Source organism: Nannospalax galili, unplaced genomic scaffold (genome assembly GCF_000622305.1).
Source record: "Nannospalax galili isolate Female #2095 unplaced genomic scaffold, S.galili_v1.0 scaffold809, whole genome shotgun sequence".
NCBI classification, from domain to species: domain Eukaryota; kingdom Metazoa; phylum Chordata; class Mammalia; order Rodentia; family Spalacidae; genus Nannospalax; species Nannospalax galili.
In genome coordinates, this window is record NW_008360015.1 from 2,573,132 (window position 1) to 2,585,138 (window position 12,007).

At 45.5% G+C, this 12,007-nt stretch overlaps 1 protein-coding gene across 7 annotated transcripts in view; it reads left to right on the forward strand.

Moving 5' to 3' along the window:
* Zscan25 (zinc finger and SCAN domain containing 25) overlaps positions 1 to 12,007 on the forward strand; it is a 36,014-nt gene that overhangs the window by 16,227 nt on the left and 7,780 nt on the right. For 3 of the 7 annotated variants that reach the window (XM_029559108.1, XM_008824071.3, XM_029559106.1), the window contains exons 2-5: positions 92 to 517; positions 1,412 to 1,613; positions 2,165 to 2,256; positions 8,142 to 8,265. In XM_029559108.1, the coding sequence (XP_029414968.1) occupies positions 131 to 517; positions 1,412 to 1,613; positions 2,165 to 2,256; positions 8,142 to 8,265 (805 nt within the window). In that variant the 5' untranslated portion in view covers positions 92 to 130. Of the gene's footprint in view, positions 1 to 91; positions 522 to 1,411; positions 1,614 to 2,164; positions 2,257 to 8,141; positions 8,266 to 12,007 lie in introns of those variants that run through there. The other 4 variants (XM_029559109.1, XM_029559111.1, XM_029559107.1 and 1 more) reach the window with 4 other exon arrangements.

Below are 12,007 nucleotides of genomic sequence, written 5' to 3' on the forward strand. Positions count from 1 at the left end.
TTTGGTTATTACCAAGTTCCTAAGCAGAGTAGCCATTGGTATAGACACAGAATTGGATGGACTGACTCTTCGTGTGTTTCATGTTTTCAAGAGTCCTTTCTGTTGTCATCAGTCTTCTGGGAGTGTGAATATGTTGAAAGAGCATCCAGAGATGGCTGGAGAGCCTCAGCAGCACATGGGAGTTCCAGTGGTAAAACTGGAGAAGGAATTGCCCTGGGCCAGGGCAAGGGAAGATTCTAGTCCAGAGACTTTCCGTCTGAGGTTTCGCCAGTTCCGCTACCAGGAGGCTGCAGGTCCCCAGGAAGCCCTCAGGGAGCTCCAAGAGCTTTGTCGTCGGTGGCTGAGGCCTGAGCTGCACACCAAGGAGCAGATCCTGGAACTGCTGGTGTTGGAGCAGTTCCTGACCATTCTGCCCCGAGAGTTCTATGCCTGGATCCGGGAACACAGCCCAGAGAGCGGCAAGGCCTTGGTGGCCATGGTGGAGGGCCTGACTGGGAGCACACTGGAGGCCAAGGCGGTGGGTGAGAAGAGGGTGTCCTGGTCTTGCTCAATTGGTGTGGGACTCAGAGAATGGAGAAGTTTGAGGAAGTGGTGGGAGTGGGTGAGGCACAGGAGTTCCTCCACTGTCTACCAACTCTCTGAGGGTGTTTCTGGAGAGCAGTGGGAATTTTAGCAAGAAGAGCCAGGAGCTGGGGAGATGGCTCGGTGGGTAAAGCAATTGGCATGCAAGCATGATCCTGAGTTGGGATCCTCAGGACCTACAGAAGAAAATCAGGTGAGGTAGTGTGTGTCTATAATCCCAACACTTCTGTGGTAGGATGGGAGGCAGAGACAGGAGTAATCCTCGTAAGCTACAAGAGCTCCTGTCTTTATGTGTTTGAATGTTTTGCCTACATGCATGCCAGTGTGATGCAGCCAGCCACTTTAAGTCCCTGGCTGCCTTTTCTTTTTCTAATTAAAATTATTTATTTATTTACTTATTGGTCTTTTTGAGACAGGGTCTCCCTGTAGCCCCAGCTGTCCTGGAACTCACTATGTAGACCAGGCTGGCCTTGAACTCACAGAGATCCGCCTGCCTCTGCCTCCCAAGTGCTGGGATTAAAGGTGTGTGCTACCACATCTGGCAGTTTTATTTTTATTTTATGTGTATGAATGTTTTGCCTGCATGTATGTAAATGCACCACATGTGTGCAATGCCCATAGAGGCCAGAACAGCATATTGGATCCCCTGAGACTGGAGTTATGGATGGTTGTTAGATGCCATGTGGGTGCTGGGAACTGAACCCAGGTACTCTGCAAGAGCAGTCAGTGCTCTTAACCACTGTCCTTCCCTCTGGCCCCCTTGGTTTTAACTGGACTTGTCATTCCAGCCTCAAGCATCATTCTAATTGGTACTGGGGACTACTCTTAGGTTCCATGCCATGCTCAGGGAGAACAGCAGGAGACAGACCTTGGCGGAGGCTCTTGGCAGTCAGGTGTTCACCTGGGACCTGTGGAAGTCAAACCGGAGTGGGCAATGCCCCATGGGGAAAGGGTTCAAGGCCTAGACCAAAACACAGAGGAGCAGCTGAGCCAGGGCCCTGGAGATGGAACACAGGTCTTCCAGGAGCAAGGTATGATGCAGATGGTGGGGCTGGAAGGGTCTGGAAAACTCTGCAACTCCTATTCCCAGTTCCTTCAGAAACTCAGAAATTATAAGGTAGATTCTGGGCTGCTGCTTCTACCCTGGTAGGAAGAAGATGAAATTGTTCTGCACCTTGACTAACCTGTCTTGGGGGTGTCTCTGCTGTCATGTTCTCTTACCATTTCTTCTCCCTTTCCCTCCCATCCCTTCTAGAAACTACCAGGAACTGTGCAGGTGATACCAGAGAATATTAATTGAGGGGACAAACCACACCCAAATGAGACTTCCTTTATTACTGAATTTCAGAGGGGGCTATCCCTACAAGTGACCAGGGAGCTTGACTGGCCCTGAAGGGACAGGGCTGTTGTGTTAGCCAACAACGGGGCAGGGGACACCCAGACTCCCATCTGTGGGTCAGTGTGGCAGCAAAGCGATTCCTGGTAGAGTGTGTGGGTTCTGAGGTTGTATGTGTTTGGGGTGAGGTGCCTTTGAATGGGCCAGTGACAGCTCTGATCTTTGTCCTGCTTTGGTCCTGCTCAGCACTGCCCATTCTTCAGGCGGGTCCAGGCCTCCCATCAGTGAACACCAGAGACCAAGAGATGACTGCTGGGTTCCTTGCAGCAACATCCCAGGTGAGCTGACTCCCATTGGAGATTTTTTTTTTTTTCTTCTTTTTTTTTTTTTTTTTTGAGATGGTCTGGTCTCATGTAGCCCACGCTGGCCTCGAACTCAATATGTAGCTGATGGGGCTGGAGAAATGGCTCAGCTGTTAAGAGCTCTTCCTGCTCTTCCAGAAAACCCAGTTGGTTTCCCAGGACCCATGTCAGGTGGCTTACAGTTGCCTTTAACTGCAGTTCCAGGGAATCCGATGCTGCTTCTGGCGTCCATGGGCATCAGCACACGTAGCATACAGACAGACACATACAAATAAGTAAAAATAAAAAATAAAACTGAAAAGAAAATATTTAGGGCCTGGAGAGATGGCTCAGCAGTTAAGAGCACTGGCTGCTTTTGCATAGGACCCAGGTTTTGTTCCCAGCACCCACATGATGGCTAATAATTCTAACTCCAGTTCCTGGGGATACCTCACCCTCTTCTGGCCTCTGCAGGCATTGCACACTTGCATGTAAGTGTGGGACACTTAACATGCGGGTGAAACACTCATATGTAAATAATTTAAAATATGAAACTGAGGATCTCAGACCTTAAGCTCCTGACCCTTCTCCCTACCTCCCAAGTGCTGGGATTACAGACGTGCACCAACATGCCCATTTATGCAGTACTGGGCGACCCAGGCTTTAGGTATGCTAGGTGAGTGCCCCATCAACTGAGCTACACCTTCAGTTCCCCTTCTTCTTGATGCTGCTTTGACTGATGTTCCCCTCCCCAGGCTTTCCCTTCACAGCAAGGCACCATTCTCAAAGCCGGTGACTGCCTCTTTTGCTCTGATGGTACAAGTGTGTTGCTCTCCTCTGCACCTCTGTCCCCATGGTTAACTGTACTCGGCCTCATACCACATCTAAACCTTACAGATCCTTTTCCTCCCTCCCTCCCTCCCTCTCTCCCTCCCTTCTTCCCTTCTTTCTTTTTTCTTTTTTTGAGAAAGGGTCTTGCTATCAAGGTAGCCCAGGCTAGCCTTAAACTGAAGGTCTTCCTGCCTTAGCCTCTTGAGTGCCACGGGTGATCTCTTGCCTTCATCTCTTGGGTGCCAGGGACGGAACCCAGTGCTTTATCCATGGTAGGTAAGCATACTACCAGCAGAGCTAAATCTCTAGCCCCACAACACATTATAAAGTTGAAAAAAATTTATTACTATTTTTATGTGTATGAGTGTATTGCGTACACGTGTGCACCTGTGTTGTGCAGTGCCCATGGAGGTCAGAAGAGGGCATAGGATCCCCTGGAACTGGAATTACAGATGGTTGTTAACTGCCGTGGAGTGCTGGGAATTGAACCCAGGTTCTTTGCTAGAGCAGTCAGTGCTCTCAACTGCTGAGCCATCTCTCCAGCCCATATAAAATTGTTTTTAATTGCATTTGTTTATTGTGCGTGTACGTGTGTCATGGTGCATATGGGGATGTCAGAGGACAGCTTGGGGGCGTTCTCTCCTATCATCATGTGGGTTCTTAGGATTGAAATCAGGTTGTCAGGCTTGGCAACAAGCACCTTTACCCACTCAGCTATCTCACTGACTGGACATTTTTTTTAAAAAGATTTTTTTTTTTTTTGGTCTTTTTGAGACAGGGTCTCCCTGTAGCTCCTGATGTCTTGGAACTCACTATGTAGACCAGGCTGGACTTGAACTCACAGAGATCCGCCCTGCCTCTGCCTCCCAAGTGCTGGGATTAAAGGTGTGTGCCACCACGCCTGTCTTAAAAAGATTTTTTATTTTATGTGTATGAGTATTTGTATGTATCTATGTATACCATGTATGTGTGGTATCCATGGAGGCCAGCAGAGGGTGTTGGACCCCTGGAACTGGAGTTATAGGTGGTTGTTAGCCACCATGTGGGTGCTGGGAATTGAACCCAGGTCCTCTGCAAGAGCACCAAGTGCTCTTAGTCCCTGAGCCATCTCTCCAGCACAACCTCCAATTTTTAAAGAATATGGCCTGTTTTTATTTTATTATTTCAGTATATGTATTTTTTTTGTCCTTTTGAGACAGGGTCTCCCTGTAGCCCCAGCTGTCCTGGAACTCACTATGTAGACCAGGCTGGCCTTGAACTCACAGAGATCCGCCTGCTTCAGCCTCCCAAGTGCTGGGATTAAAGGCATGTGCCACCACGTCCGGCTAGTATATTTTTTAATTGAATTTTTGTATATTTCATACACAGCATCTTAATTATCTTTATACCCCCGTCTCCATCATCACCCTCCCATAGCCCCCTCCCCACCCCATTGGATTTCATGCATTCTGTCATTTATGTTAAGGCCCATTGAGTCAGGTTAGTGCAAGTTCAGACACTAGGGTCTAGTCAGCCTATCTAGAGTCACTCCCTTAAAGAAGATCAGCTCTCCTTCACCAAGCAGTGATCAGTTGCCCAATAGTTCTTTGGCTAAGATTGGTGCCCATTTCCACAGTTCTGTGCTGTTTTTTTGTCTCTTTGAGTTTTCATGAGTCTTGTGCATGCTGACACCATTGCTGTAAGTTCATATGAGCAAGATCCCAGGAGCCTGTAAGACTATTTCCATATAGTCACAACATGGCCTATTTTTAATTTTTAATTTTTTGGTCTCTTTGAGACAGGGTCTTTCTGTAGCCCCAGCTTGCCTGGAACTCACTATGTAGACCAAGCTGGCCTCAATTTCACAGAGCTACCTGCCTCTGTCTTCCGAGTGTTGCAATTAAAATTGTGTGCCACTGTGTTCAGCTGTAAAAATATTTTTATTCTTTATTTTTGGAAGTTTCATAATATATAAACGTAAATGTATTATGATTACATTCACCCCCATGACCCTCTGTTACTCCATTTTCTTTCCCTTTCAGCCCCTTCTTGTCTCTACTAGTTCCCCAGTAGTGACACCATCAAATTAAATGACACCCCAACCTCCAGCAACCATTAATAGTCAGTGGCTCCTCAGGAAGGGATGAAGTCTCGTGTGCACCTTCTCTATCCATGATGAGATGTCGAAGGGCCCAGTGTTGTGCAGGTGTCCCTAGCTGCCGGGTGGTGTCCCTTGCTGCCGGGTGTTCATGATGGCAATGGCTATATCATGTCCAGTTGTGGCACTTGATAGCATTCCTCATCCTCCAGCTCTTAAATTATTTCCATCCCATCTGCTGTGATGTTACCTGGGCCTTGGAGGTGGGTGATACAGATGTCCCATTTAGGGTCAAGCACTCGATGGTCGTTTACTCTCAGCACTTGACCAGTTAACCATCACCCTCTGCAGAAAGGAGCTTCGTGGCCTCAGGTGAAAGTGACATTAGTCCATGAGTATAAATGTAGAAGGAAGTTTGACACAGTGTCCTTTTAGGGAAACAGCTATCGTATGTTCCTCCCTGTGCACATGTCCTTCTCCATCATAGGCTTTTGACCGCGTTTCTAGTAGCAGGTGAGGATTCACTGCCATGGAGTGGGCCTCAAATCCAATCACAAAGTATTGGCTATCTGCCAAGTACTCAAGCTACTACTGCACCAGTGGGTATATCTTGCCTGGTGGGTCAGACTGGGCATGCATGGTCTACAGCTAAGTGAGCCATTGATGAGTTTTCCCTCCCCCAAACCTACATAGTACCTTCTGGCCCTATGTATAGGAGCCAGTAGGGAAGTTAATTTCCATTTTAGTTGCAACTTAATTTCTCTGTGTCCTGTAAGCGACATGTATGATATCTTTAGCATGTAGTTCTGGTGGGCAACCAAGATCAATGGCAACAGCCTGTATTTTTGCAGGGAGGATTATTTGGGAACCTCTCTGACCAAGAGCTTGTAGGGAAGTAGTCTGTACCTGGCACTGGGATTTTGTTTAAAAACCTGTCACTTTCAGGATACCATTGTCTATCCATGAAGGGCACCTCTTTTCAAGCTCTTTTTATCTAGATTTTTTTTTCTTTTTTGAGACAGGGTCTCCCTGTAGCCCCAGCTATCTTGGAACTCACTATGTAGACCAGGCCAGTCTTAAACTCATAGTGATCCACCTGCCTTTGCCTCCTGAGTGCTGGAATTAAAGGCATGCCCCACCATGCCTGGCACTGCTTTATCTGTTTTCTTTTACTATAGAGGTACTTAGCAGTTTTGAGAGTTGTGTGTATGTGTGTGGTATGTATGCATGTATATGTGTGCATGTGGGTATGCATTCAGGTTTCAGGCAGGAGGATTTTGAGTTCAAATCTAGCTAACTGTTCTTGGCACAGTTGTTTGCTATGCCAGTCTCCCATACTTGCTTTCTGATCTTTTTGGTCACATCTTTTTTTGTAGCCCTGCAGGCTGAACTCAGTACCTCTTGTATGCTACTAATGTGCGTGTGTTTCTGCATGTACACTGGGCTACATCCCCAGCACCCACTTTTAAAAAATTTATTTATTTATTTATTTATTCTTATGTGTATGCATGTATTGCCTGCATGTAGGTAATGCACTGTGTGCAGTGCCCTTGGAACCATACCCAGCTTAAATGGCCTATTTTTTAAAAAATGTTTTATTTATTTACTTATTTATTTATTTATTTATTTATTTATTTATTTATTGGCTTCATGTACGCTGAGTAAGAGTTCTGCCACTGAGCTTTACACCCCGGCCCTTTACCAGTTTCAAACACCCAAGTGCATCCATCGGGTAGGAAAATACCTGGGACTGTCCTCCCAGAATGGCAGTCCCAGAAGCCTCAGACATGGGCCATGTCTTAAGGGTCTCTTGTGTGCTTGGTCAATCACTGGGGGAGATTGATTCATAAACATGTTACATGTAGCACAAAGTGGAATGAGCAGGAAATTTGAAGCGCCTTGACCACTAAAGTTTCCAGGGCCATGCTATTCCCATGCCTTTTCTAGGTGCAGTCTTAAAAAATGTTTTATTTTTATTTAATGTGTATGGGTGTGTTGCTTGCATTTAGGTAGGTGCACCTGTGTTGTGCAATGCCTGAGGAGGTCAGAAGAGGATGTCGGATTCCCTGGAACTGGAGTTATAGATGGTTGTTAGCTGCCATGTGGGTGTTGGGAATCGAACCTGGGTCCTTTGCAAGAGCAGTCAGTGTTCTTAACTGCTGAGCCATCTCTCTAGCCCATAAATGGCCTATTCTTTTTTTTTTTTTTGGTCTTTTTTTTTGAGACAGGGTCTCTGTGTAGCCCCAGCTGTCCTGGAACTCACTATGTAGACCACCTGTCTCTGCCTCCCAAGTGCTGGGATTAAAGGCGTGCGTTACCACGCCCAGCAAATGGCCTATTCTTAAGGTGGGGCTTGAGCTGATACATAGTAGGCTCAAGCTTGAGGAGGGAGTGCAGGTGACTTTTGGAACACCAAGGTGGTAGGGGTTGCCATGGTAGCAGAGACTGAACAAGGTGGCTGGTCTACATTAACACTTTTGGGAGTGGGCAGTTTATTTTTTTGTTTTTAAAATCCTAACAAGTTTATTGGGCTTGCTAACAGAGCATAGGGTGGTTACTTACAGAAGAGTGGGCACTCCCCCGGCCCCCCATTTATGGCTGTGCTGGAAAGTCCACACTCAAAACAGATCCTTTGACTTCCTGACAGCCCACACAAAATAGCGAGAGAGGTACCTCATGGCGTTCTTGGCTTATATATCCTTAGCCCCTCCCCCACACGACTGATTGGGTGGGAGGGGTAACTGACTGCCCCTCGACTCTTGGCCCTGGTTTTGATGCTACTGTCCTATCTTTACATGGGCGAGTACAGAGGTCAGAGAATAACTTCTGACTTCCATATTGGCTCTTCCTCCACCATGTGGGTTCTGGCAATTGAACTCAGGTTGCCAGTCTTGGCAGCAAGCCTTTACCCACTGAGCCATCTGTCCCGACACAGGACTCTTTCTTCATCCATAGCAATCTCCTGTTGTTTCAGGGGCTGGGGCCATTTAAAGACATGAGCTTGGCTTTTCCTGAGGAGGAGTGGAGGCATGTGACCCCAGCTCAGATTGACTGCTTTGGGGAGTATGTGGAATCACAGGACTGTGGGCTCCCTCCAGGTAAGACTGTTTCCCCCCATTAGGTGAGAAACAGGAATTTTGGAAGCTGCAGTATAGGGGTTTTGCCCTGGTGTTGTTGACAAAGGACAGGGTGGGGAGTTGGGTTGTGTTGGAAGGAGCTAGCTTGGAGCATTCCTGAGTAAAGAGCAGGAAATATGATGGAGCAAGAAAACATGATAGTTCAGTTATTCTGGCTATGTGAGGCAGGTGTCCATGCCAGAGCCCCTGCTGTGTGCTTGTGTCTGAGAGGCAGTCAGGGCCAGAGAGGGAGAGAAAAAAGCTGAAGAGGAGTGTCTGATCTCATTCATTCAGCAGCTAGTTACTGGGTCTTCCCTGTGTACAGGCTCTATATTACAGCTTTGTGCTGGCACAGGAAGTGGGTGGAATGGGAGCAGGCAGTGCATGTGTGCATTAGAGAGCTAGTGTTGGGAGATGGGGGCCGGAGAGATGCATCAGTTGGGTAAAGGTGTGAGTTTGATCCTAGGAACCCATATGGTGGAAGGAGAGAACTGACTCCTGCAAGTTTTCTTCTGACTTCCACATGTGCACCATGGCATGTGCATGCTCCCCCAAAATATAAAAACAAACAAAAAACTGGGAGAGGCTGATGGTCCCACAGGATCCAGAGTTGGATTAGAAGGGTGTGTGGCCATCACAGGAGGAGGAGCAGTGTGTGGGCACAGCCAGCAGAGGGCGAAGCAGAGCTTGACAACTGACAAGTGCTAGAGCAAGGAGCAGTGTGGAGCATCCCTCAGTGAATGAGAACAGGGAAGAAGGGAGCATGTGGCTGAGCATGGACCCCTTCTCCACCAGTTCTTTCTCTTTCTTTCATAACTTCTTTGTAAGTTGTGTCCTTACCCCACCAGGCCTTTGCTCATTTTGAAATACATTGAGGGAGATACCATCTTGATTTTCACTTACTAACCATGGCCTTGTCACTTCTTAGTATCCTCTGTAATGAGGGTGTGTGTGTGTGTGTGTGTGTGTGTGTGTGTGTGTGTGTGTGTACATACACTTAACGTGTAATTTGTTTTTTGATTTTTTGGTCTTTAAAAAATTATTTATTTAATAACAACATGATTAGAAAGAAGCATTTCATTACAGCATTAACATAGTCAATAACAATTTCCAGAGCAAAGATGCGGCTCTTTCAAAAGTGGCTGTAAATTTTTAGGTTCACAGTTGAATTAATGCAGTCATACAATATTGAACTCAGTATAAACCCTGTAAGACATAAAATTGAATGAGTTTTTACCCTTTAAAGATCTCCATTTCATCTTAAGATATGCTGTTTCCTACATTTTTAATGCGAAAAACTCATTTTTAATGGTACTAACACTTAGATGTTTTCACATGCTTCTCTAATCTATGTATATGATTATTACTAGTCATAATTGGTTACTTTCTGAGATCCTTGGCACCTGAGCATAGATATAAAGTCATCAGGTAGATTTCCATGGTAATGTTTTTCACATATACTAATTAACATGAAGCAAATTTTTATGCTTCTTCCTCAAATATAACTCATTTTTTAAACTTGATTTTTTTTTTTTTTTGGTGAATTTCATATAGAACATCCCAAATAATCTTATTCATTGTTATACCCCTATCCCAAATGGCACCCTCTTATAGCCCTACCCCTACTCCACCCCTGGCCCCTGGGAGCCCATATACTCTGTCATCCCTGTTACTGTCCACTGTGTTGTCAGTGCCCCCAGCTGTTCCCCAGTGCTTGTCCATCTGCTGAATCTAGTCAGCCTATCTAGAGTTCCTTGTTTTTGGGATATCAGCTCTTCCTCATCTAGCAGCAATCAGTTGCCAATATTCCTTTAGATAAGATTGGGGTCTGCTGTTCATTTTCCCAGTTCTATGCTGGGTTACTGTCTGGGAGTCTCTTGGGCCACCCTGGCCAACAACTCAAAAGAAGTATCTTCTGTCTCGCATTGTTTCTTATATGTAGCCTTTAGCTATACACATGGACGCTTAAAGAATTATATTGACCCCTTTGATCTTTGGTTATACTTTTGGGTGTTTAAGACCATACAGTTGGCCCAGATAAACCAATTTATTTTTACTCTTAAGATTGTTTGAGGATCTGTTCCTCAGGGGTCACATGGGCTTGGGAGGAGCCGCTGGTTCCCTTCTTTTACTAGTTCCATCTATGTGAAGATAAGTCAAAGGTTCTACTCAACCGTAGCTGGTTTCACTGGGAAGCTTGAAGGAAATGTTTCCCCTGTGTTGACACTCCTCTTTGCAGACTGGACACTGGTTCAAGTCCATGTGATGGGGTCCCCATGTCCTCCTTGATCAGGAGGACAGGTGACTCACCACAGTTACAGGACATTTTGAGAGATGCTCATAGTCCCCTGGAACTTAGTCAACCTAGGAGGGCAAGGAGCAGAAACTGTCCTTTATGTCCCTCTGACCAAATTAGTATAGGCCTCAAAGTATGTCTGTTAAACATCCAAGGTTAGTTCCACCACTCTGGTACTTTTAATTACTATGTACTATGTAGATAAAGCTTGGGCAAAGACCAAATGTTCTTAGATAAACCTTGCCTAGACATATATTCCTTGAGCTAGTTGTATGTATAATTTGTCAGTAGGTTGTTCCATTAATATGGTTCCCTCTGGTTTTTTAAAACTAGCTAGGCATTATTTATCTTTCGAATTGTCTAACCCTTCCACCATGGTTTCCCCACTTAAAGTGCCCCCATTTTTCCCATTTCTCCCTTAATAATACCCTTCTCCTATGGTGCCACCTCTCTGGAACTCCTTCTTTCCTTTTATCCCCAAGGTTCCTTGTATAACCCTCCCTCCCCTCTCCTCTTAAAATAACCTCATTTTGGCCGGGCGTGGTGGCGCATGCCTTTAATCCCAGCACTTGGGAGGCAGAGGCAGGCGGATCTCTGTGAGTTCAAGGCCAGCCTGGTCTACATAGTGAGTTCCAGGACAGCTGGGGCTACAGGGAGACCCTGTGTCAAAAAGGCCAAAAAACAAAACGAAACAAAAAAAAAAATCCCATTTTTATCCATATCTCCCTTATTAACGTCTGTTTCCTACTGTTCTTCTCTTTCAGATTCTTTCTTTTCCTTTAACTCCCTGGTCCATTTCATTGTCCTGGTTTCTGTAGTTATGTTTGGATGCATATTCACTTATCAGAATTTGGTGCTAGGATCTACACATGAGGGAGAACATAAGTCGTTTTATTTCTGAATCTGTGTTACTTCATCTAGTAATGTCGTGCAATGCCACAGAGATCAGAAGGGGGCTTCGGACTCCCCTGGAACTGGAGTTAAGGATGGTTCGTAGCCGCCCTGTGGGTGCTGGGCCTTGTTTCCAGAGCAATTGATGTACAGTTTAGAAAATCCTTTTCTACACCTATATCTTGTGGGTTATTGCCAATGTTTTCTTCTAACAGTTTTAGAGTTTCAGGCTTTACATTGAGGTCTTTGATCCATTTGGAAATGACTTTTGTGCAAGGTGAAAGATAAGGGTCTAGTTTCATTCTTCCACAGGTGGAGATACAGTTTTTTTGTTGTTGTTTGGTTTTTGGTTTTGGGGTTCTGTTGTTGGTTTTTTTTTTTTTTTTTTTTTTTTTTTTTTTTTTAACAAGGCTTCCCTTGTGTTCCTCTTTCCCTACTTCCTCTCCAACATTTGGTATCATTTGTTGTCTTGACAACATTTGTTGTCAGTCTGACAGGGGTAAGATGAAATCTTAAAGTGGTTTTAATTTGCATTTC